This window comes from Archocentrus centrarchus, chromosome 6 (assembly GCF_007364275.1).
Source record: "Archocentrus centrarchus isolate MPI-CPG fArcCen1 chromosome 6, fArcCen1, whole genome shotgun sequence".
NCBI lineage: Eukaryota > Metazoa > Chordata > Actinopteri > Cichliformes > Cichlidae > Archocentrus > Archocentrus centrarchus.
Genome location: NC_044351.1, coordinates 14414097 through 14439859, shown reverse-complemented (window position 1 = coordinate 14439859; position 25763 = coordinate 14414097). Strand labels below are relative to the sequence as shown.

The 25763-nt window shown below is 41.9% G+C and overlaps 1 protein-coding gene across 1 annotated transcript in view; it reads left to right on the top strand.

The window, feature by feature from the left end:
• The window catches only part of tmem117 (transmembrane protein 117), a 44685-nt gene extending 19480 nt beyond the window's left edge, over positions 1–25205 (top strand). Inside the window, exons 3-8 of the mRNA XM_030731930.1 lie at positions 780–912; positions 11242–11341; positions 15285–15382; positions 16965–17124; positions 21427–21556; positions 22561–25205. Of these exons, the coding sequence (XP_030587790.1) occupies positions 780–912; positions 11242–11341; positions 15285–15382; positions 16965–17124; positions 21427–21556; positions 22561–23222 (1283 nt within the window). The 3' untranslated portion in view covers positions 23223–25205. The remainder of the gene's footprint in view (positions 1–779; positions 913–11241; positions 11342–15284; positions 15383–16964; positions 17125–21426; positions 21557–22560) is intronic.
• Positions 25206–25763: the final 558 nt, after the last annotated feature.

Below are 25763 nucleotides of genomic sequence, written 5' to 3'. Positions count from 1 at the left end.
CCTCATACTTGCTGTTTTCTCATCCTCTCGGTGGTTTATACTGTACTTATGAAATGGCTTTTTCATCCCACTCTAACCACCAAGTGTGATTTAAAGTACAAATATAGTTTTGTCATTAAAAGCAGTCATTTACAAAAGAACAAACAAAGAAACACCAGCTGTAGTCTTATCAGTGCCCCCCCCCCCCCCCCCCCCCCCCCCCCCCCCCCCCCAAAAAAAACAAAAAAAAAAACCAAAAAAAAACCTTCCAAGTTCTGTTGAGTCTCGCCACCAGAGGACCGGCTTTTTTGATTATGCATTCTGTGCAGAAGGCTGCATATCCGAATCAATCTCATGCTCTGCCAGAGAAGTATTTCTCCATAATTTGATTCCAAGCCAGGACTGTATAAAAAAAAAAAAAAAAAAGCACCCACCACGGGTTACAAATGTTTGAATAATTTCTCTAATCTCTAAGCATCGTGAAACACATGGGAGCATCCACCGATGGCATCTGTCGGCAGATGAAATGATGTGTATGTAGAATCTTTACTGCAGAGACTGACGATGAAATAGACGAAATTGTTCAGGGTATTACTTCAGGGTGGTGGGAGTGACACCTCTAAGCGGTCTTTAATCTTAATTTCATTGTGTAAAGGGCACATGCCTGGCAGCATAGGACATTATTGATCTCTGACTAATTAATTTACTTTCATCCCTGTTTTCATGACCATACATGTTAGCAGGTTGACATGCTGTTTGAAGCGTCACTGACAGCACTGTCCTTGTCATGCTCCCTTTAGGTCGATACCTGCGCCTGAAAATGTTCCGTGAGGATCATGGCTCCTGGATGACCATGTTCTTCAGTACCATCCTCTTCCTCTTCATCTTCTCACACATCTACAACCTTTTCCTGCTGATGGCTGGGAGCATGGAGTAAGACATTCAATCTCTCTCTCTGCCCCCCCCCGTGCTTCCCATTTGTTAGGGCCATTGTATGCTCCCCTTTGCCTGGTGTGATTGATCTAAACGTCTTGCCTGAATAGAGACTCGATACCAGTCTGATAAATCAGCCCTGACTTTAAATCTCAGGTGAGGGCAGGCAAAGTGGAGGGTGGTTAATCCTGAAAGATCACCTTTAGCACTTGCACTTATTCTCCCATGATCTTGACTTTTTTTTTTTTGACACCTCTCTGGCTTGAAACAAAGATGTTTTTCCGTGTCACTCAGTCTGCGTCTTGTGTTTTGCTACCACTGCACCAGCTTTCCTGCTGAGAAACCACAGCAGAGCTTGACACCCACGCATCAAGCCAGTGACAGAAATCAGTTTATGCATTTGCAATGTGGTCATCTAGATGAAGGAAAACACGCCCTTGAAGCCGAGCCAGCCAGACACGAGGTCACAGCAAGGTGATTTACCATTTTATCTCTTTGGGTTGTAAGAACCGTGTGGCAGCTGTCTTTTCAGGTACAGGCTGTCAGGAGGGAGGCCAGGGCTGTAATGTGACGTGCCCATACAATGCTGCTTTTCCATATTAACAAGAAGCTTCGACTCTCCATGAGGTGCAGGCAGATGAAGGCTATTAGCTATAGGCAAGGTGTTATGTTTTTCTGTGGCCAGAGGGATGAGTTTGTATAATCAGCCCATCTGTCACGCTGGCCAGCACAATGGCACCGGCATCCATCTTGTTCAGTGTCTCGTCATCCGAGGGACGGGAAGCGAACGGCCAAGCAAAGGGGCAGGTCCGCTGAGAGGATAGATGTTGCTTGCTCAGGGAAAAGTTCCGCTCGCAGTTCCACCGAGTCCATCTGTCACAAAGACGACCCTTTTTTTTTTTTTTTTTTACTGCCTTTGCTGCTGTTTCAGTCTTGAATCACTGAAGGAAAAGGGAACTTTTTAATCTGTCAGTGCATTTTTGAACTGACTGACATCTGGATAATAGCTGGGGGAAAATTATGAGTTGCTCAGACATTTTTGAGAGGCGTAACGCGTGCAAGTTACACACTCTATGCATGCATTAGCTCCATCAGTTGCCTACATATAAAAAAAAATGGCAACTGTAAAAGCCAATTAAGCAATTACACGAGCTTACACAACACTAAAACCCATCCGTGAGTGTTTGCTTTGGATGTGTGTAGTTATAGCAGATATTCGGGGCTGTAAAGCTCTACTCGCGAAGACAGATGGTGCTGTTGTAAAGCGAGTTAGGCCACTGCTGCCAAGACACCTGCTCCTTGTTTTTTTTTTTTCTGCACTCGCTTCCTCCCCCCATCCTCCCACCCACCCCTCCTGTCCCTCTTCCCTGCTTGTTTTCTTTCAGCTCCAACAGTGTGTCCACCAAGGACCCGGGCCCTGCCAAAAACCATTAGTGTTCACATCTCTGTTCAAGACAGACATGTAAGAGCAATGTTCACACTCTGCCAGGACGCTCCCTCAGAAAACGGGCTCTGGGCTGCCATAGCATGTATGCAGCAGCGTGAGCGAAAAGGTGACGAAGGATGGGAGGGAAGAGGCGTGGCGGGCAGTGGGAGAAGTGCTTCAACCCTGATGATGCAGTGAAACTTAAGTCTTTTGATCTATGTCCAAACCCTATTTGCATCGCCTCCCTTCACTCCTCAAAGCGCTCCCTCAGCCTGCAGCGAGACTGTTGTAGTTTTCTCTCTTGCCACAGCCCAAAGGAAAAGTGCAATATCCCTTTGCGGCTGCAGCTGCCCCTCTGTGGGGATGAATGCTGCTTTACCTTTTTATTTATACTGAAAGAAAAAGCTGCTGTGAGATATTATTACTGCTAAGGGTTTTCAAAGGGAAGGTGTTTTGGCATGGGTTTTCCAGCTTTGACATCTAGCCATATTGGTGCACTGCAGGGGATGCTTTTCAGGTGGGTAGACGGGGGTGGCCCACACACACACACACACACACACACACACACACACACACACACACACACACCACATATTGTTCATGTCTTGCACCTCTCAAGTTAGCAGGAACATGCACGTGTACGTGGGATTGGGAGTCTGTGTGTGGGGGGGGGGGGGGGGGGGGGGGGGGGGGGGGGGGGGGGTTATGTGTGGAGGGGTGTTGGCTCAGTCCTCCTCCTGGCTCCCTGACCTGATGCTGTATGCTGCCCATGCCCTGTGCTCATTAATATGCTTTAATTTTCTTTGACCTTTCAGTTGGTCTTGAGCTTGATTTAATTAAAACCAGTAATACACACAGAAGGAAAAAAAAAAAAAAAAAGATAAACTGTGCCATCAGGACACCAAACAATCACTGATAAGAGATTGCTTATCTTCTTTTTTTTTTTTTTTTTTTTGAATGACAAGTATTTATTCATGATTAGTCATGTAAAATGGATTCATCAGTGCTGTTATCACTCAGCTGAAAGAGGTTACCACACTGTGTAAATCTCACACATCCAACTGCATGTTAGCCAATATTTAAACAGCCACTTGTGGGTCAACAGCTATCAACCTGTTACCTGGCTTATGTCACACCAGGAAAAAGCTCCATCCGTCGTGGCTCCCTGGGAGCTGTAATCTACACTTGTTACCAAACCCTCACATCTGGGCTATTTGCATTTTAATGTAACTGTCAGATTAGGAGGGGTGGGGGGGTCGGGGGGGGGGGGGGGGGGGGGGGCTGTTTGTGTGAAACCAGGGGAGTGTGACCGCCCAGGGAGTTTGACGGGCTTCATGAATGTTCTGTCACGCCGCACAATCCCATTCGCCATCTTACGGTGCCATTACCAACCGAAATCAGTCCCTAATTAGATGGTGTTATTTAATTAAGATTGCCCAATGCGTGGCGTACACATTAATCATGACTAATTTAGAGGAAGGGGGGGGTGAAGTATGTGAAGGTGGAGGCTAGCCGGGAGCCTGGAAGTTTGTGGGGATCTAAAAGAGAGCTAGAGTGGGACAGGGACACTAAAGCTGAAAAATTACATCTATATTTCTTTCCTTTGTTATCTAAAAAAAGAGGTTGATGGATGGGTGTCGGGCTGGCGGGGAGGGGGTAGGCTAGGCAATGGAATTGTGGAGTGATGGAGAGAGGGAGCTTTGCAGCGGATGAATATCTCCAGTGAGGAGCAGGGAGGGTTGGACATGACATTTGACTACAGTGTTACACTGTGTGAGATTAGAAGCCACTATAAGTTTATTTGTTTTGTTTACCATGATGCTTTGTGCTCCATGCATGCAAGTCCCCCTCGACTGTCTGTTTGCTTGTCTGGCACTAAGCTGGGGTAATACCACAGACAAAAGGCTAAATAAACAGCATGTTCTGGTACACGGATACATCCTGTTGCACCCAGTGTGGGACTTTCTGCTGCCTATGATACAGCAGCACATTTATAACAGCGGGTTCAATGAACTGCCTTTTAAATAACGACAATTAATTATTTTCTCACTTTGCAGTATTAGTAGTATGTGTTATGAAATTGTTTAAGATTCTTCCTTTTTCTTTCCTGCATTTATTTGCTGGCAAATATTAACACCATATATAGGAATGTAAAAAAACAAACAAACTGCCAGATACTTAATACTGTTAAAACAGAGCCCGTTGGTTTGACACATAATTGTTTCTTTGTGCTTTGGAGATATATATGGCATGTATGAAGCATACCCTATAACAAAAAAAAAAATCTACACTGTAAACCCAAATTTTGATTCCACTTAAAAATATTGAGTGAGTAGATGCTGAGTAGACTGTACTTTTTGATGGTCTATCTTATTGATATTAAGTTGTTTGAGTTCAAACAACTTAATATCATCAAGTTTTGCACCTGCTAAAAATCTAGTTTATACCAGTTTAAACAGAGTGACATAATGAGCAGCAGCATGATGGATAGCACTGCTGCCTCACAGGTAGAATGCCATCTAGAAGGTCTGGGTTCAAGTCCACCTTGGCCCAGGCCTCTCGCTGTGTGGAGTATGAAATAGCAGACATTTGGTCCTTTTGTTTGGTTTTTGTTCACAACTCTCTCTCATATAGTTTTTCATTGTTCCATGGACAAATGTTATTTGTAAATGTACCAGCATTCAGCAGGGCTGAGTTTTATCATGTTTATTTACTAAATTTAAACAGACACAGTTCAACACTGTAAAAAATATTTTTGTTACTGGGCAGCACGGTGGCGTGGTGGTTAGCACTGTTGCCTCACAGCTAGAATAGCTATCTGATCGTCTGGGTTCAATTCCACCTTGGGCCGGGCCTCTTGCTATGTTCTTCCTGCGTCTGTGTGGGTTTCCTCCCACAATCTGAAGACATGCAGTTACTGGGGTTAGGTTAATTGGTTAATTGGTCACTGTAAATTGCTCACAGGTGTGAATGGTTGTCTGTCTCTGTGTCAGGCTGGTGACCTGTATGGGGTGTATCCTGCATCTTACTGCCTTGTCAGCTGGGATAGGCTCCAGCTCCCAGCTTTTTTTTAAGTAGATTCAACTTATCTGGGTTTACAGTGTATAGATATAATATTCACTTTTTTGGCTTTTCCCAATCAGTTCCTTCAATGGGAAAATAATTGTCAGATTAAACCGTGATGAAAATAATTTTTTGTAACAGCATTAAATCGACATGTTGATAATATTTTGGATGCTCCGTGTTTAAGACATTGTCAAAAATACTTTATGCTTACGCCTTAATATGGAAACTCATTATAGGAAATCATAGTGAATATCTTTAGATGAATTGATCTGCCTTTACCTACGCCTGTATGTACATCCTAAGAGCACCTCCTGCTTTCTTTCACACTCCTACACACCCATTTCATGTTGTATCTGCAAATGTGACTCATTACTGTGTATTTATTAAGTGTTTAGTTATTGTAAAGCTTTCTCTCTGCAGTTATTTTCTCTTCTCTTAGAATATCTCTAAAACAGGCTGTGTGCTATAGGTACTGATGTAAGTAACTAGCTGATGTCATACTTCATCATCAAGACAAATAGTTGCAAGCTTGGTCACTACTGTGTGCCAACTGGGAACAAAAGCTATATTATTTGCATTATAGTATGGACATGTATGTGTAGATGAAAGGTGGAGAGGGAAGTTGTACTAAGACGTGGGGGTCCTGTTTAGCCCTGTGTAAAGCTCCGGACCTGTTATATAGGAGGAACAAAACAAGCACTCCACAAACGCGTGGCACAGCATAGGAGAGCCACCTCGACAGGACTCAGCAGTACACCTGCACTTAAAGGAGAGAGGACACACTTTTGAAGATGCCAATATTCTCATTTTGGACCGAGAAGGCAGATGGCTTGAGAGAAGAGAAAAGAAGGCCATCTTTTGTCCACTGTGAACAAACATTGTTGAACAGAGGTGGTGGCTTACGACACAAGCTGTCAGCCACCTACAATGCAGTCCTGAGATCCCTTCCCAAGTGTTTTAACCTCCACTCTCACCTTGCCTGTGGTGATCTCAATAGCTCACTTGATGCTGGGGTGGGGCGGTGTCTTACAGAGGTTCTGTACCTCTGCCATGTTGACCGTAATGACCCGCACCTTTTCCTTTTCTTTTTTTTTTCACATCTTGGCTCATGTGACAACTCACATGATCAATAGTGGGTCAACGACCCTCAGGACCACCTCCAAGAGGACAGCCTCCACTAAGGGTTAAATACCTGGGATTCTCTGCCAGCTGTTTTATTACTGAAAAATTCTCTTGGATTAGAGAAATAAGTCTTTCAGTGCTCCAGACTGGTATGGATATTTGGTGATTTAAAAATCCCGTATATCAGAGGATTTTTTTTCTTTGAGATACACGAAACATAAATAGATTCTTTTATTGTCACTACAACAAATAGCTTTGCACAACTCTGCTCGGATCAGCTGGTGTTTTTGCAGCATTACGAACACGTGTTGCCTGCGTGGTGCCCTCCGGTGGACAAACTATGCAACATCAACACTCGGGGTGTTTCTCCTATCTGTTCTTTACGTTTTAAATGATCATTTATCGGTCGGTTCTATGAATGTTTTTCACTGCCTTATGTTGGAGGCGTGTTTAACTAAGATTGAACTCTTTTTGATTTATGAGCGTTTATAACAAGACATATTTAACAATATAAAAACTGTCACTGACTGCACAGTCCAATCAGCCTGAAAAATCCTAAGTTTAAAAATAAACTGGGATTGCCGTGTGTATATTTGTCATGGTACTGTAATAAGGCCACCGTGTTTGTATCGACATTAGTGCCAAAGGCTTGGGATTAGTGACAAATCCACCAAGAGCTGTCGATGTCACCAAGAAATCGACAGACGAGAAATAAAGAAATTAAAGAAATGACTTGGTGTAAATTCTGCAGCACCTTTTGCCTTTTGTTTTTAACCAAATGTCACATCATAAACACTATGTATAAATGTGTCATTCAGTTTTCTTTTTGTTTTATTGTTAGGGCCTGTTGGGGTTACTAGAGTGCCTGTAAATGCATTTAGTGGTAAAATACGTGGAGACCTGGTTGTGGACCCTTCTGTCCTAATGGAAAACTGATGGGTAGAAGAGCCGCATGCTGTCTATGATATTGCCCAATGATATTCACTCCGGATCCTGAGCCAAGGGAATGACAAAGACTATAGGACTCAATCTTCAGCCAGTTTAATACAATGGGCGAGTGACAAATTGAGACTGAGATTTTAAGTTGCCTTGGGAGACGGTGTAGTGATAGTAAGGAGAGTCAATATTGACAGCTTTATGCTTCCTGGTAACTACTGCTGCTCACTGTTGTATACTGTAAATACAGTGTTGTGTACTGTAGTGCAGAGGGAGGAGACAGGCAATGCATTTTAATGTGGAGCCAGCCAAGGTCGCAATTTAATGTTCTGTGGGAGTCCAGCCTTTACGGGGCAGAAGAGGTCACTCGGTTGTTGCAGTCACTAAATCACTGCCTGTCTAACAGAGAAAACAAGTTTATAAAAGCCAGTGTGAGGGCTTATGTATACGTCCAAGTGGACAGTGAAAAAATTAATAGAAATGAGGGTATGTAATGACTCAGAGTAGTGAAAGCTCTCGCAGCAGGCTGTTTTAAAACCTTAACCATCAGAGCTGCCATGGCGCTTAAAAAGCCCTCACTTGGGACATTTGATAAAAATAAAATTAAATCATAAACTTTTTTTTTTAAATAGGCGAATATAAAGGAAGACAGTGCGCAGTATGAGGGTTGGGCACAATGCTGCATTGCAGATTGCTGATGAAATGGAAAAGCCAGAACAGTAGAGGAAAGACTTTTATTGGTATACATATTTAAAACCTCTATACAGGGCCGCAGTATTCCTAAGAGTCTGTTTACATGGCAAATTTGTGCGGTTTTATGTGGCCACAGTTCTAAAAGGAGCCTTCCCATTAACATTATCCTGGGAATACATTTACTTCTGGCTTGGGCAATACATAATGATTTTAATAATGTTGGTGTGCTATTGATGAAATGAAATGGCAACTCTAAAGCCTTGGGAAATTTTAACTGGGCATTATAATTTAAAGTGCTGGACTATAACTTGCCATAGCAGTTATCACCCCCTGCATGAGGCCACAGAATCTGAATTGAAAGTCAGTAAACAATGTTTAAATACTCGCTTAGCAATAATTAATTACAATGGCAATAAACACACAGCCTAACTGCAAAGAAAAATTGGGCTGTCAGCATCACTTTGATGAAAATGAATATTTGTTTAGCCTGAAAGCTCTCGTCTCTTTCCCATAACCCCCAACCAGTTGTGGTGGTTGGCTGCCCCCCCGAGCCTGGTTCTGCTGGAGGTTTCTTCCTGTTAAAAGGGAGTTTTTTCTTCCCACTGTCGCCAAGTGCTTGCTCATAGGGGGTTGCATTGTGTGATTGTTTTTTGTTTCTTTAGTGTCTTTACCTTACGTTTCAAAGTGCCTTGAGGCAGCTGTTGCTAATTGGTGCTGTATAAATAAAATTGATTTTAATTACTATTGAATTACTGTGTTACAGTGAAAAAATTGAAAAAGAAAGGAGCTCAATAGGTAAAACTCTAAACAGGTAATCGAACATAAATAGAAATAATTAATAGAATTGAATATAATGTGACGTGAACCTGAGACGTGACAGCTAAAAAAGAAGATTTTGCAGTTGGCAGCATTAGCGCAACAGTTAAAATGCTATAGTTAAAGTCAAACAGGGGTAACACCCAAACTCCCAACTTTATAACTCTTTACCCTCTGTAGCGCAAAATTGTAATTTCTCGCATGTGATAGGACAAGACAAGATAGAAAGGCATTGAAATGTCCTTGAATATTATGTCTGAACAAGTGTGGGAAACCTGATAACATTCCTTGGAGGGTCAAAGCTGGCTGAGCTGGCCGTGCTGGCACTAACATTGCAACCGGCTCTGCGATTAAGCCACGGGAGCCATTTTAGGGCTGATTATTCATGGTGCTACTGTACTGATGTTCCACTACACTGAATTCTCTCATTAGGTCATCCGGCTCTAAAGGCCATTAAATTTTCAGTCAGCATGAATAAGTCAGAGAGTTCTGCCTCTGATCATGCAGTGCGAAGAGTCCCCAAACTCATCATAGGTGCTCTGCAAAAAAAAAAAAAGAAAAAAAAAAGAATTCTTTTTCAGTGCAGGGGTAACATTTGCTCAATTAAATATGTGAGAAGGGCAGGGGTTGGCAGGAGGTTAGTTTTTTAGATTTAAAACCTAGCATGTGGTGCCAGACAGCATTTCCAGAAGTATCGATTAGAATTTCGCTGCGGCTAAATGACTCCCAATGGGATCTCCTTGGCAACTGGAGCAGCGCCAAGCCACTGAATGTCTAACCGACTTAATGCAGATATAAATCGCCATTCCAATCAAGGCCGTTTTATTTGCGGCCTTAAGTGAAGCAATACGTCACCTGCATCGCTGCGCATTTTCGTCAATAAAATCCTGTCAGATCTGTTAAATGCATGCTGCATTGATGACATGTGATTTATACTGGTTCGTTCCAGGCAAGGATATGTCTTGCATAGTTGCAGTAAGCAGGTAGTTAAGAGCAGTTGGCACTCTGGGTCCCTAGTGCACTGCAGTTAATCACCATTGCTTTGTATTGCTTATGAGCCTGTATTATGCTTTAGATCTGCACTCCCATAGCATGAAAAGCACGAGCAATTAGCATTAATTAAATCAAATTCCTACCAGTAATATTTTGAATGGGTTGCCTTCCACGACTTTTCATCAGATTGTTTAGACTTGTGTGACAACAAGCCATTTGCAAAGTAAACATGAACATGAACCATTATGGCGAGACATGCGCTGAAAATAAACTACACACCTGCAAGGCTGCTGGCAAGATTTTTTATTTTATTTTATTTTTTTTTTAGAGGTTTCAGTGCTATAGAAAATATTTTCATTGGTGTTTTTATGTGGCCGGAAAATGACTGGAGAAAACAAAGACAAATTGAACCATTGACTTCAAATACGACCCCTTGAAAGCACAGCCAGAGCCCTATCCACTGCCATCTATTATATTCATGAGTGTGACCTGTCGGGGGTGAGAGGAGGCTGGAGGGGGAAGTGATGGGCGCCCACCTGCTCCACTCAGCTTCTAAGACAACTGCCTGCCAGGAGATCAAACAGGCCTCCTCGCTCCCCTCTGTTCTCCTCCTCCTCTCCCTTGCAAGTCCCATATAGGAGGCGACTGACCCACTTTTCCTGCCTCCCTGAGCCATTACCTGGAGAAAATGTAGTAATGTGGTGTGTGAGTGCGTTGGGTGGTGGGTGGGTTTGCAGCACTGAACAAAAGCTTCTCATCTTTTTCTACTGTACAGAAACGAAGGTGTAACCAGGACTCCAAAGAAAACATGTCATTTCTGATCAGATACCATTGCGTGTGAGATTGCTTCTCTAATGGCGTGTTTTTGCCTAGTATGTGTTTTGATTCTGTGCTGCCGCACATGTTAACCGGGCTCACTCTGCTAGACATGAGGCAAATTTGCCAGACAAATGGATAATTTGCCAAACACTGTGGGACCAAATGAAAGTAGTGATACTGCATAAATTCCATTGCGCTGGTGTAAATTGTTTACAATCCTGAGGGCTTTATGGAAGGTAGAGCCATCACTCATTGTTTTCACAGCATTAGATTGATATTGATTGACTCTGACAGCTAGCATCATGATACTTAGGCACAGTGACCATTTTCTCTTTTTTCCCTCTTGGCTCGTTTTGTCAGTTCTCTTGCCACCTTCCTTTGTGCTTGCCTGTAGTACCCTTATACTACTTTTTTATATATATATATCCTTTTCACTCTGGCACTCTCTTTCCTTACAGGCCTCACATGGTGACAGAATACATGGGCATCAGGAATGAGAGTTTTATGAAGATTGCTGCAGTGGGGACATGGATGGGAGATTTTGTCACTGCTTGGATGGTGAGATTTGAGCTCGTCCGTGTCCTTCACATTAAATAAGTTGGCTCTTCTGAAAAGAAAGACAGACCTTCAGATTTTAACCCTGCTTTATAAAAAGTACAGTGATGCATTGAAAATAAACCTCTGAAATAAATGAAGGTCCATTAAGCTTCATTTTATCCAAAATGTCCAATTGTTCAACACACAGTATATTATAATTTAATAAAGAATATTTTAGCAGCTATATTTGAGAAAAATGCTCAGAAACACCATTCTGAATAAGTAACATATTGATAACTTTTGATAATTTTATAATTTCTCTCATACCTGATGTAACCATTTTCATGTAATAGAAGACCGAGAAGTTCATTAAAGTGCAGTAAACAGTTAGCAAAATTATGGTAACATATAAATTTGTGAATATGTAAGCAGGTTAGGCCAATATAAAAACACAGCGAGCCTAAATACCCAACCTTGCTGGACATCATGTTGGATTTCTGTTTTTGAAATTTCTAAACTACAAAAATAAGGAATTTTTTTCATAAAAATCTAATTTATCCATTTCACACAATGTGTATGTGACTGAAGAATAAAAAATAATAGAAAAATTTTACAAAAAAATAACTATTATATAAATGTGTTCATTTTATAAGCTTTGAATAAATCATATTTACAACCAGGTCAAGATAGAGATGAAGCCATTCTTCACATACTCAAATCTAATTTCTAGGTCAGGTGTATCCTCTCAGCCATATCAAGGCACACACTTACAGTACAGCTTTCCACACTGATCCAGTTCAGTCTGCTATCAAACCCTCGGAGGAACATGCAAGTGATGTAAGGAGGGTCAGAAGAAACAATAGGTGCACAGGGAGGGACTGAATGTGTTGTAGAAGAAACCTACCTCTGTTCATTTATCAAAATAAAAAGAGGAGGAAAGCTCCAGCGGGACTGGACTACCTGTGGTGGGAGGAGTGGGGCTCTGACACCGGCATGCATACTGCTGAGACAACTTGACAAGCTCTCTCACCGGTCACATTAGTATTCTACAGTACATACTGCAGAGAAAGAGAGCGGGTGGAAGGAGAGACGGAAGAGGAGGAGGGAGGTAGTCGGTAAAAAAAAAAACAGAGGTGAAGGGGAAAGGGAAATGTAGAAGTGTGGTCGGAAGGGAGCCGGGGGAAGAAGCGAGTGGGAAGGTGAATCAGGGAGACGAAGGTATATGTACATATGAGAGAGAGAGAGAGAGAGAGAGGTAGGCCAAGACAAAGTGCTGATTCCAAAATCACTCACAAGTTGTTGTTTGTTTTTTACATTTGATTAATTCAGTGAGGCACTTTGAAGATGACCTCTGTGTCTCCTCTGCATAGCAGATTTACAGCATGCCTTCACTGGATGAGTGAACAGGAAGTGTCTGTTTTTGAAATGCTGCAAAGCCAGAAACATCTCATTGATTCCCTGATTCACATTCTTTCTCCAACACACTATCTGCAGTGAGGTGCTTTATTGATGAATTGACCTTGCCTCTGCAGCAGCTCCACATAAAGAATATAGAGGATTTTTTTTTTAGACACTATGCTTTCTGACACAACTCTGCAGCTGTGTAAGAAAATCTCCCATAAATGACTTTTAATGGCATTAAGGATGATGGTGTAAAAACAATATCCTCAGCTGCTGCAAACACATTAATATTGAAAGAAGCGAGTACATTACAAGGTGATCAGTTAGTTATTAGAGTTAAATCAAAGATGTAATGTTATTCATAATTAAAAGCTTTATACCTGTGCAGTAACATGTCATATATGTTTGTAACTCTATCATGCAGCATTATTATTTGTTTAGCGTATAGTTAACATGTATAATTGAAATGTCCTGGTAAACCAGATGGTCTGGTTATGAATTCCACTAGATGAAAACTGTCAACTAAGAAATGCTAATAATATCCATATGAAGAAAACATTATGGGACATGATTACCCTGCCTGGGGCAAGGCTACCAGGGCTCCACCCTGAAGCCATGCATGAGGAGGAAGAAGAAACACTGGCCTACCCTCCTGTGGGCATACCACCCAGAGGAGGTGCTGTAGGGGTTGGTTACACTGCAGATCGGGTGGCAGTCTAAGCAGAGGCCTTGGAGGTCTGACCCCCAGTAACTGAAACAGATATTATCTCTCTGCTGGCTTGCCAATGTCTCAGTGTCCCCCTGGATAAGCTGCCTGGGGAGAGGGAGGTCTAGACTTCTCTGCTGAGATTGCTGCACCCACAACGCAGACATGGATAAGCCGAAAAAGATGGATGGATGAATGGACTTTTTTGACAATTTGCTCACTAATTCCATTCATCCACTTGTCCGCTTATCACAAGGTGGGTAGTGGTGGCAGAAAGTTAAGCATAGTAACCCAAACATCATCAGCTTCTCATCCTAGACTATATTGCCAAAATAATTTGCTCGTTTGCCTTCACATTCATATGAACTTGAGTGACGTCCCATTCTTAATCCATGGGGTTTAAGATTTGCAGCTACAACAGCTTCAAATCTTCTGGGAAGGCTTTCCACAAGGTCTAGGAGTGTGTTTATGGGAATTTTTGACCATTATTCCAGAAACACGTTTGTGAGGTCAGACACTGATGTTGGATGAGAAGGCCTGGCTCACAGTCTCCACTCTAATTCATCCCAAAGGCGCTCTGTTGGGTTGAGGTCAGGACTCTGTGCGGACCAGTCAAATTCTTCCACACCAAACTCCTGATGTCTTTATGGACCTGCTTTGTGCACTGGTGTGCAGTCATGTTGGAACAGGAAGGGGCCATCCCCAAACTTTTCCCACAAAGTTGGGATTATGAAAGTGTGATTCGTCACTCCAGAAAACACATCACATCTCCACTACTCCAGAGTCTAGTGGCGGCATGCTTTGCACCACTGCATCCGACACTTTGCATTGTGCTTGGTGATGTAATGCTTGGATGCAGCATGGAAACCCATTCCATGAAGCGCTCTACACACTGTTCTTGAGCTAATCTGAAGGTCACATGAAGACTGGAGGTCTGTAGTGATCGACTCTGCAGAAAGTTGGTGACCTCTGTGCATTATGCACCTCAGCATCTGCTGACCCAACTCTTTGTTTTTTGTGGCCTACCACTTTGTGGCTGAGTAGCTGTTGCTCCCAATTGCTTTCACTTTGTTATAATAGCACTAACAGCTGACTGTGGAATATTTAGTACAGAGGAAACTTCACAACTGGACTTGTTGAACAGGTGGAATCCTATCACGGTACCACGCTGGAATTCACTGAGCTCCTGAGAGCGACCCATTCTTTCACAAATGTTTGTAGAAGCATTCGGCATGCCGAGGTGCTTGGTTTATACACCTGTGGCCATGAAAGTGATTGGAACACCTGAATTTAATGATTTGGATGGATAAGTGAATACCTTTAGCAATATAGTGAATCTCTAAAGCTGAGCCCAGCCACTTTACAGAGGAATTTTCTGTCACTCGGATCCGTGACCCTGTTCTTTCGGTCACTACCCAGAGCTGGTGTGAGGGTTGGAATGTAGATGGACTGGTAAATCAAAAGCTTCGCCTTCCAGGTCAGCCCGCTTTTCCCCACAGCGGTGAGGTAAAGTGCCTGCATTACTGCAGGCACAGCACCAGTCCACAGGTCAATCGTATGCTCCACCTTCCCATCACATGTGAACAAGATTTCAAGACACTTGAACTCCCTTAGTTGGGGCAACAACTCCCACATGGAGAAATCCACTGCAGAGAAACCACGGCCAAGTTACTGCACACTGTTACAAATAGTCTAGAATAAAAAAAAGCCTTTCTGCACTTTTTCTACAGATTAAACTGTATGTTTTGTTAATATTGGATGGAGCCGGGCTAACTGTTCTCCTTTTGGTTTAATTTCCTTTAAATACACTCTGCATAAGTAAGTGACTATTTTATATGTATACTTTAATTTCTACAGGTGACAGACATGATGCTCCAGGATCAACACTACCCAGACTGGGGCAAAGCTGCCAGAAGGTTTTGGAAACAAGGCAACAACAGGATTGTCCTTTTCTGGTATGTCATCCTTTTACGCATATAAAAATGTGTGTGAGAGTGTATTTTTCTTTTGACCAGAATACACATAAGATATCAGTAGTAGAGTATTTTCTCTAGCTTTGAATTATACTATATGTTCCTACAGTGCTCTGTAGGAGCGTGTGTGTGTGTGTGTGTTATGTGGTCTGTTCAGCCCGTTGCAGGGTTACACACAGTCAATAGCCATGTTAATCTTCCCTCACTCAGTGTCAGCACCTTTAATTAGAAGAACAGGCTGAAAATCAATGGACACAGCGAGGTCTCCAGGCGAACCGTACTCCTGGCTTTTACTTACTCATACCACAAGCTGTGACCCTGAAATAAGTGCTAAACAAATGCTGCAAACCATGTCTGATATGCACATTTCTCAACAGACAAGTAGAACCATTCCCTGTTGAGATGCACCACACCACCGCTGCACGGTCCCAGCGGTGTTCATTCAGAAGAGTCCTTTGGTGCTGTCAGTCAGATAGTTTGACGTGGCAGTCATTCAGATATGGCACGCCAGTGGTTCATCTTAGGGTCACAGTAAAAAGTGAGAAAAAAAAAAAAAAAGAAACAGGTCTGACATCTAGTTAATGTGAACACAGAGAGCTCGAGACATCTCAAACTTCAAAGAGAGTTTGGCCCGCGATGTTTTAACATTTCCTTTTGCCGAATTGATTCACCTGCGATTAGGGTGCAAGCGGACGAATTGTTCTGCGACTTCTCTGCAGCCCTTCATTATATTGATGGATGCCTCGACTCTCAGTGTGACAATCAATGCCAGATTTGATGAGCTATGGTTTGAAATTCAGAGCTTGAGATGTGATTGATAAATGCGTCGCTGGATATGTCTTGTCAATATGTGCTGAAGGACCGTTGGAAATTGTAAAGGACAGTGCAAAAAGTCATCCATGCTGAGGAAAGGAATGCCGCTGTGGAATAATAAAAACCCTCAAAATTTATCTCTCAAACAGCTGAAATGGGATATGAGCTGGCAGTCACTATCTGCAATGCAGCCAACCGATGTGTGGTGTGAGAATGCACACAACTGCACAATAATCGCTGGGTGACATTGAGACAAAATACACAGCGGAGAATAATACTAAGTCGCATTGCCTCTCTTCACATGGCTGAGAAATTTTCCAGTAAGCAGTGAATGCAGAGTAATCCCAGTGTGACATAAACAAAATGCTTGAAGTGTTAAAGAATGCAAACAAAAAAAAATAAAAATTTCCAGGTAAGTGATATTTTGGCTCATGTTAAATATGTAAATACATGGAAATATCTATGCAGTAGAATTTTGAATTACATTGTCTCTGCATCTACAAACAGACACAGTTTTTGTCTGTGCGCATTCATCTTCCTGGAAATTCAGGCCATTTGTCTAATCTTAGTGAAAAGTGCGGTTCAATGCATTATTGAGTCCATGAAGAGAGACTGAATAGTGCTAGATTTATCTTCTTGTGTACCTGTTGTTTGTCTTCCAAGATATATGATGCTAACTGTGCCCCCCCCCCCTCAAGTTTAATGTTTGTCATTCATAGATTTCCTTCTCCTCTCCTTTCCTGTCCTGCAGGACAGTTCTCATCTCTCTGACATCAGTAGTGGTTCTTGTCATCAGTACCGACTGGATCAGCTGGGACAACCTGAACCGAGGCTTCCTGCCCAGTGATGAGGTCTCCAGAGCCTTTCTAGCCTCCTTCATCTTGGTCTTCGACCTTCTCATTGTCATGCAGGTAGACCACTCCCTGGGGGCTAATTAAAAAAAAAAGAAGAAAAAAGCGAGCTGGGATGTCTCTTGGCTTACTCCACTACCTGCCTTGCCAGGCCCTCTTCCTCCCCCTTTCCCTCCCTATTCATCAATGGGGCACTGCGGCACAAAGCAGTGAGAGGGTGCTTGATCCCTCTCATTTGGCACCGACACAAACATACCCACACACATATATTTATATCTGTTTATACACAGAGATACAAAAAGCTATGAGCTAAATATACACACGTGGGTGTATTTGTGTATGCATAAAACTTTTTTATGCCTCATTGCTTTCACCGTCTTCATCATTCTTTTCCCAGACCACAGCCAGTAGCTCACCCGTTCCTCCCCCCACGAGCCCAGTTTATTTTGTTTAATGATGACTCACAAGATTGGAGTTTTTCTCTCACTTTCTACCCCCCACCTTTATTCCCCAATCCAATGTCCTCTCTCTCACAGGAGAGTGAACATCAATAAAGGCTGTGTCAGTCACTCATGAATATGCAAATGTATTTGTCTGGGAAAAAAAACAAAACAAAAAACTCCAAACACATATAAATGTGTACTGAAGAGAAAGAGTGTGAGAGTTGTTGTTTTTTCACACTGCTAACCATTATCTCGAACCACAGGCCAATCATCTGTTTGCACAGAGCTTCTTGAGCCTAATTCAGCAAAGTTTCTCTCCATGTTTAATGAACATAATTCACTGGAGCTTCTTAGCAGGCAATAGAGGAAGTGCTCTAATACCAATATTTGATATACCCTAAATATATATTTCTTCTGTGTTTATTGTGCTAATTATAAAGAGCTAGCAAATGCATGGGAGAACATCTTTGAGTGTGCCAGAGAACCCTAGCACAGACACCATTCTAATTCTCTTGGTAATATGTATTAGAACAACTGTAACAGTAAAAGTGATTTCTAGACTTATTTATTGAATTAGTTCATTATTTTAAGCAGGGCTTTTGCTGCTTTAGCCAGTAATTGCTTCACACTGTGGTCTTTTTCTCACAATGATTGTGATTATGTAGGTATAAAGCAGTAGCCGGTCTTACATTATGCAGGCGTTTCCTCACAAACATCCTCACATCTTGCTGAGGCCAGCTTTTTCCACCTTCCTGACCAACTCCCGTGATTTGAAGTCCCTGTTTTGACATCCCCGTTCCTGGACTCTCGACTCGGTGTCCCTGCAACTTGGCTGTTTATCATTCCCAGCTCACCGCGATTTGTTTACGACAGGCCTCCTCTCATTTTCTGCGCGGTGTACAGCAAGCACATTTACTGCAATTATTTATGAGTCAAGTTAGCTTGTGCCGTTACAGGGCTCTCGCACCGGTAGCCGTCACTACATGCCATCGGTCAATAAAAATTAATCCACCGCAGCCCTCCCAACAGCTTCATTCACCTCCATCCTGGAGCTGTGCCATAGTTAATCTCTCGCCTCCATGAGAAAAGATGGGTGATTTTGTTCTCAAACTAATTAATGCCCCAATTAATGACCTGTCTGGATTTGCCTCCAAGCAGGGTTTTACCTTTTTTGAACCATTTTTTGCGTAATTGTGGCTTTTTTTTCTGCTTTTTCTTGGCCGGATGTCAGATTTCTATTCCCATTGTGTATATACATATTTAAATATGTGAAATATGTTGATACACCCTGCCAGTTTACTCTCCCTGTACTTGTTGTAGAGACTCATTATTTTGTGGTAGAAAGGTTTAAATGGCATGGCCGCAAGTGCTACAGCAACAGATACAACAGCTATGGAAGAAAAGTGGAGGACTTAATTAATATCCAAGGGGCTCTCATCAAACTGTTTTGTTGTTCTGTTCATAGATATTGGCACAGGAGACCTGGGGATCACATGAGGATGTAGTGAATTCAGATGCGCTAATTTTGTGCAGCGATGCTCTGTGCAAATAAGAGAATCAAATGGAAAAGTAGCTAATCTGAAATTGTGTGTGCCTTGCCCCCCCCCCAATAGTGATGACAAAAGCTAATTTGCAAAATGATTAAGTCAGCTCAGTAGAAAGAAACTGTTTCATAACATTTTAATTTTCATCTCTCAGTCTCTCTGTGTGATTTTCATTAGTTTCATCTGTGTTCATAATCATTTTAATTCCATGCCTTCATAGTGTTAAGGAACTAATTACAGTGACATACGTTAACAGAAATGTTTAAATACGTTTAAAAGTGGTGTTGTAACAAGAACATAGAGTATGCTGACTTTATCAGTGAAGAAATCATCTCCAGTACCAAACACTAGGCAACAGTTTAAGGCTCCGTATTCATTGTTAAATTAGATTTGACTAAAAACAATTCAATAAGGAAAGCTCATTAGGAGATATTGAACAAGATTCATTGAAAATAAAAATAGCTGATTTGGCGATTAGACTCCCATCAGAGCTGAAGGGAATCCCAGTAGAGATAGGAATTAGTCAGGACGCCCTCCCCCCCGGATCTGGATGCTGGTGGTGGTGGAGACTAAGATGGAGGCTTGGAAGGAGCTCTTAAGTGGTGAAGGGGAGGAGGTGGGTTGCATGCATGCATGAATGTGGAAGGGAGAATGACAGGTAAGCAGTGATATTTAGTGGAGGCTGATTGGCTCAAGGAAAGCGGGCAGACAGATGATTGGACTAGAAGAAATGTGGGCAGCACAGAGTGTGACAGCGCGGGAAGTGGAGGTGATGTGGTGGCAAAAAAAACCCAGGAAAGAATGTGGATGAGATCTTCCTTACTGAACTTACGCCTAAGCTTCATAAGAATTTACTGTATCTTTAATATTTTAATAACAAAAGCAAATTTACACTCATTGCCCACTTTATTAGGTACTTGTGTTCAAGTGTTTGTTAATAAAAAAAAAAATCTAATCAGCCAAACACATAGCATTCAGACATGTAGACATGGTCAAGATAGCCTGCTGAAGTTTAAAGTGAGCATCAGAATGAGGAATAAAGTTGATTTTAAGTTACTTTGAACGTGTCCTGGTTGTTTGTGCCAGACCAGCTGGTCTGAGTATTTCACAAACTGCGCATCTACTGGGATTTTCCCACACAGCCATCTCTGGGGTTTACAGGGAATAGTCCAAAAAAGAGAAAATATCCAGTGAGCGGCAGTTCTCTGGATGAAAATACCTTGTTGATATCAGAGGAGAATGGCCAGACTGCTGATAGGTAGGTAACAGGAACTCAAATAACCACCAAGGCATGCAGAAGAGCATCTCAAAACACACATGTTGAACCTTGAAGCAGATGGGCTACAGCAAGAGAAGACCGCACCAGGTGCCACTCCTGTCAGCTACTATAACAACAGGAGACTGAGGCTGCAAGTCACACAGGTTTCCCCCAGATCTCAATCCAGTAAAGCACCTTTGGGATGTAGTGGAACAGGAGACTGCCATCATGGATGTGCAGCTGACAAATCTGCAGCAACTGTGTGATGCTATCATGCGAGTATGAACCACATTCTCTGAGGTATGTTTCCAGCAGCGTGTTGAATCGCTGCCATGAAGAATTTGGGCAGCACTTCTGAAGGCAAAAGGGGGTCCAACCCAGCATTAGCAAGGTGTACCTATTAAAGTGGCTGGGGAGTGTGTGTGTGTGTGTGTATACATATATATATATATATATATATATATATATATATATATATATATATATATATATATATATATATATATATATATATATATATATATATATATAAACTAGAATTCAGTTATTTTTTTAAATAATTTTAAAAACTCTCCTGCATCTGAAGGTAAATAAAATGTCGTAGTTAACCGGTTTAAACATGCAAAATAATAATAATAATGTTTTTACCTAATAAATGAGCCACGTTATGTTCATGAACAGTGACTTTCTCTTAAAGCCACTAGCTACCCAATAAAACCACATATGTGCAAAAAAAACAAACAACAAAAACAAAATGACATCATGGGGGGGGCAAAGAAAGCTTCTAAATGTCAGTTTCAGCTGCCTGTTTTGAAATGATGTGTTGAAATCCCAGGCCACACAAGTACACACCACATGTGTGTGAACACACAGGGCTGTCTGCTGTCTACAGCGGCTGGCACGATGTTTAACCTCCAGTCAGCTTATGAAGAGACTCCACAGAGTCTTAATATTAGCTAATATGAGAGCCGCCGGTGAAGTGTTCAACATCCAATAAACTACGATGCAGAGTTGACATTTGTCATGTCAGCGTGTTCAGATTTCTTCAGCTCAGGCTGCAGCATCACAATTGGAAGCAATTTTTTTTTTAAAACTCGTTTGTTTGTGTGTGTTTTAGGACTGGGAGTTCCCTCACTTCATGGGTGACCTGGATATGAATCTACCAGGAATGTCAACAACGCATGTGAAGGTTAAGCTTCCCGTCTGCAAGCGCATCTTTAAAGAGGAGTACCACATTCATATCACAGGTACGCTCACACACGGCTACTCCAGACAGAGAACAGGGTTATCTCATTGTTTTTATGAGAGCCACTATCTGTTCTTTACAGTGTTAACACACCAACTGTTAGAAATGCCTTAGGTAGCAAAAAGAAATGGAAATGTCCATGAGGGAGACAAAATTTTGTCCTATTTTTGAATGGAGTTGTGAATACTAGAAAATGCTGTGGCTGCTCCAGTTTTCCTCCTTTCTCTTTTTTGGAGAAGTGTTTGCTGGTTAAACCACAGCAACCATTTATAATACATGTGTAGCAGCCGTGGAAAGCCAGCGCCGCCGCCGCTTCAATTGTGCTTCCTGTTCCTCGTGTTCCTCCCTGATGTGCGAGATGCTTGCCTCATCATCTTTCACATCTCGGCGTCTTAATGTTCTTGGCAAATGAGTGTATTTCCCATTTTTAAACCGTCCTCCTGGTTTCTCTGTTTTGTCATGAACACGGCCGGTTGCGACTATTAAGAGAAGGCAAACCAGTGTTCCTGAGCTAAATGTTAAACTGTTCAAAGGCTCAGTGATTCGCAGAAGGTTGTTAACCTTAATGTATTGCATATCCATTAAGCATTATGGAAATGGCTCCAGCGCGACGTGATTGGTTTAACTGAAAGCTTATTAACATCATATCTTGGGGAAGGGAAGGAAGCAGTGTCACATTTACCAGGGGCGACATCTGCCTGCTATCAGCCAACCTGGGGAGGCTGATGTGGGCTGTCTCGTGGTAATATAGTGATCTTGTTAGGAGATACTGTAGAGGAACTAACACCTCTGTGTGCATGCAAAGTGAGAGGAATTTCTGATAAATGAATGTGACAACATATCCAGCTATAGGACTCTGCCCTCTTAATCATGTTTGGAGGAGGCTTGAGTTGTACATTATTCAGGATATGCTTTTAATTATCTTTACAGTGCATGCGTGTTACGTAGCTGTCAAAGATAAGTATGGTATATGCAGTGTAATCCAAGTTACAATTCTCATTGCAGGTAAGTGGTTCAACTATGGTATCATCTTCCTTGTGCTGATTTTGGACCTTAATATGTGGAAGAACCAGATCTTCTATAAGCCCTATGAATATGGTCAGTATGTTGGGCCTGGTGAGAAAATCTTCACAGTGGAGGAGCCAGAAACACTCAAGGACTTCAACCATAGCACGCTCACCTACGAGTGGCGCTCCACCAACATTGACCCTAGGACCAACTCGACCTATGTGGAACGGGACATGTTCCTCCACAGCCGCTACATCGGAGCCAGCTTGGATGTGAAATGTCTGGCCTTTATTCCGAGCCTCGTGGCGTTCGTCCTGTTTGGATTTTTCATCTGGCTGTTTGGTCGATTTCAGGACAGTGAGACCTTCACAGAAAATCCAGACAAGACATACGAGAGGATTAAGAGGAAGTCGCCCTCCGAGTACAGCAAGGAGATGGGCGCGACGCCAGAGGAGACGCACGTAACCATGAGTGATAGTCTCAGACGATCCGGAACGCCGACGCTTCTGTCGGTGGACATGCCACACTTTGGAGCGACGCCCTCTACGAATTCTGCTATTTCCGTGGAAACCCAAGAGACAAATCCGAGCACTATGATTGACAGCACGGCGCAGGAGGAACCAGCAGTCTCCTTCGATGTCCACAAATTCTCCCCGTGACTTAATGAACTTCTGAAACTTCAAACTTTTTTACCTGCAGACAAGCCGGAGGCACGATGATCAGTGAGCTCACCGTTTTTCTTCAGAACAGACCAAGGTGTCACAGAAAGATCTTTAACACAGTTCTTCGAGTGAAGGACAAAGTGATATTTACCAAACCAATCTAACCTTGATGGCTGTTGCAGTCATATTGATATATTTTTGTACAACAGCCTTTTTAAAAAAAAGTCTTTAACCGGCACCAGATCTGACGCACCATAGCACATCTTTTGAAACCGAATGCAAAATCTTAGCTTGACCTGGTGCTACCTTGGATTTTACATATTCGTAAGTCAATTTTGTCAAGGTACGCTAATGGGTGCCTGTAACAGAGGACTATTTCTACAGACGTGACCTCGGGTTAGAGGGATTTTATTATTTCAAAGCAGTGTTACAACTACAACAGTGCCTTGATGTTTCATATATTCGCAAAACATATTCAGCCTGTGTGACTATAGGCAACAAAATGGATGATGTCCTAGTTATGGTCTGATTTATTAATGTCTGATATACTGTATGCTCTTATCATACAGTTACCTCATTTGATCCTCGGACTTTATCGTTTTAATTTATTCTTTTGTGATGTCACTCTTACTATGGTTTAATTGTATTTATGAACATCAGTGTACCGTGATGACCTGTTCGTTTACCCTCACTTGATATTAGTTGCAAAAGGAATAAATGCAATTAGCAGAGATAAAATAGCTAAGCAGCAAGCCATGTCATGATTGCTTATGTGGCTGCTGCACCTTTATTGAATACCAACAGAGTGAGAAAGGTGCTTTTGCCCTTGGCATAAACATAAACATACCATTGAAGTGTAGCGGTGGCTTCTCCAAGGCTCAGGGCTTCTTTATGTCTAGCTAAAAGTTGTACAAGCAGCTTTGCTGGTTAATGCATGAAAAAAAGAAAATCTTGGGAGCATTATGCCGCTGTAAAAGAAACCCTTATTTCAAACACAACTGAAGGCTGCAGCATTCGGCTTTAAGGTGTAAAAAGTGATATAGAGATATAGACACTGAGAGAATGCAAGATGGCATGTGCTCCTGTATTGCTCTGCGTTAATGTATAATGCACTATATCGTGTCAAATATTTATCCGATATTTCTAAAATAACCTGCTTTGTTTGGCAACGAAAGCTACAGCAGTGATCATTTAGGAATAAAGGAATACAGAATAGGAACCGATTTATTCCAGTCAATGCCAATGTTTTAATTCAGTTAACTACAATTCTGCATTAATATACTTACATAATTATTAGAATATTTGTTAATGATTTGGTTTCTTTATTTATGTTTATGTATTCTTTATGTATCATAAATTTTTGTTTTATCTTTCATGTTTTTAAATCACAAAATTAATTTACAGGTTTTTAAAGTTGACTCCTATTCTGGTTGAACATCATACAGTGTGTGTGTGTGTGTGTGTGTGTGTGTGTGTGAGAATTGTGGAAGCAGAGAGAGCGAGATGTCTGGGTTTTTTTTTCTTTTTTTTTTTTCTTTTTGTCTGAACACGATGTTTTATAGTTACGTAAAAATACATGTGTGTGTGTGATGTTGTGTGTGGAGGCTTGTGGAGTGTGTAGGTGTTTGCTACGACACTTCTCTTCAACAAAGGCCATTCTGTGAAGAGGTCAATTTATTTAGCATAATTGGTTTGCAGCTCCTGGTTTGGTAATTATCTTTTTATACACTAAAGCTCCGTGAAGACATTAGATATTAGTGTTTTACCAAAGAGCAGAACCTCTTTGGACATGAAGGGGCTCCAATATGTTTGGAATGCAGCTACACTCGTTTGGGTGAGTGAGGGCTTTGTCTTGTTCAGACTGTTTTCATTGTGTCGTGCTGCATAACTGACACTTCCTACAGTTCCTCTCTGTTTTTAATGTTTTTAAAGCAGAGGAAATTGTTCAGTGTTTGCGCATTGTACTGTATATCTGTCGAACCTTGTGTTACCAATAAAATTACTAATTTTTTTACAGACTTTATTGTTTGACCACTTTTGACACCCCCCCCCCCCCCCCCTTCCCTTTCATTATATGAATCTTTTCGTACAAGGTCACCGATCTCTATAAGGAACTCGCAACGAGAAAAAAAAGTTCTGCTTCTGGTTTTTCTATATGCTTGGAAAGTATAGTTGCCAAGCAACAGCCCAGGTCAAGCTCCTTGCATCTGCTGACCCAATTAATGTGAGCAACATGAGAAATAATGATACTATCTCTTCACAAGGACACTTGAACATGTAGCCTGCATACACATAGCACCCAGCTCAGATTAGCATGAGTTCTCCTCTGGGCCTGTCCGCAGTTTGATTTATGCCGGTGGGAAACAATTTGAATTTGTTACTTGTTTTGCTCCCCGGCGGGATTTGTTTATAGAACATGTCTACGTGTAAATGAGTTATAGATTGGATCGAAAATGTCTGACGGATGAAAACTGAGCTCATTGCAGACAGAATTGGTTCTCAGTGTGGTGTTGGGACTCCTCCAATGAAGTTGAGAGA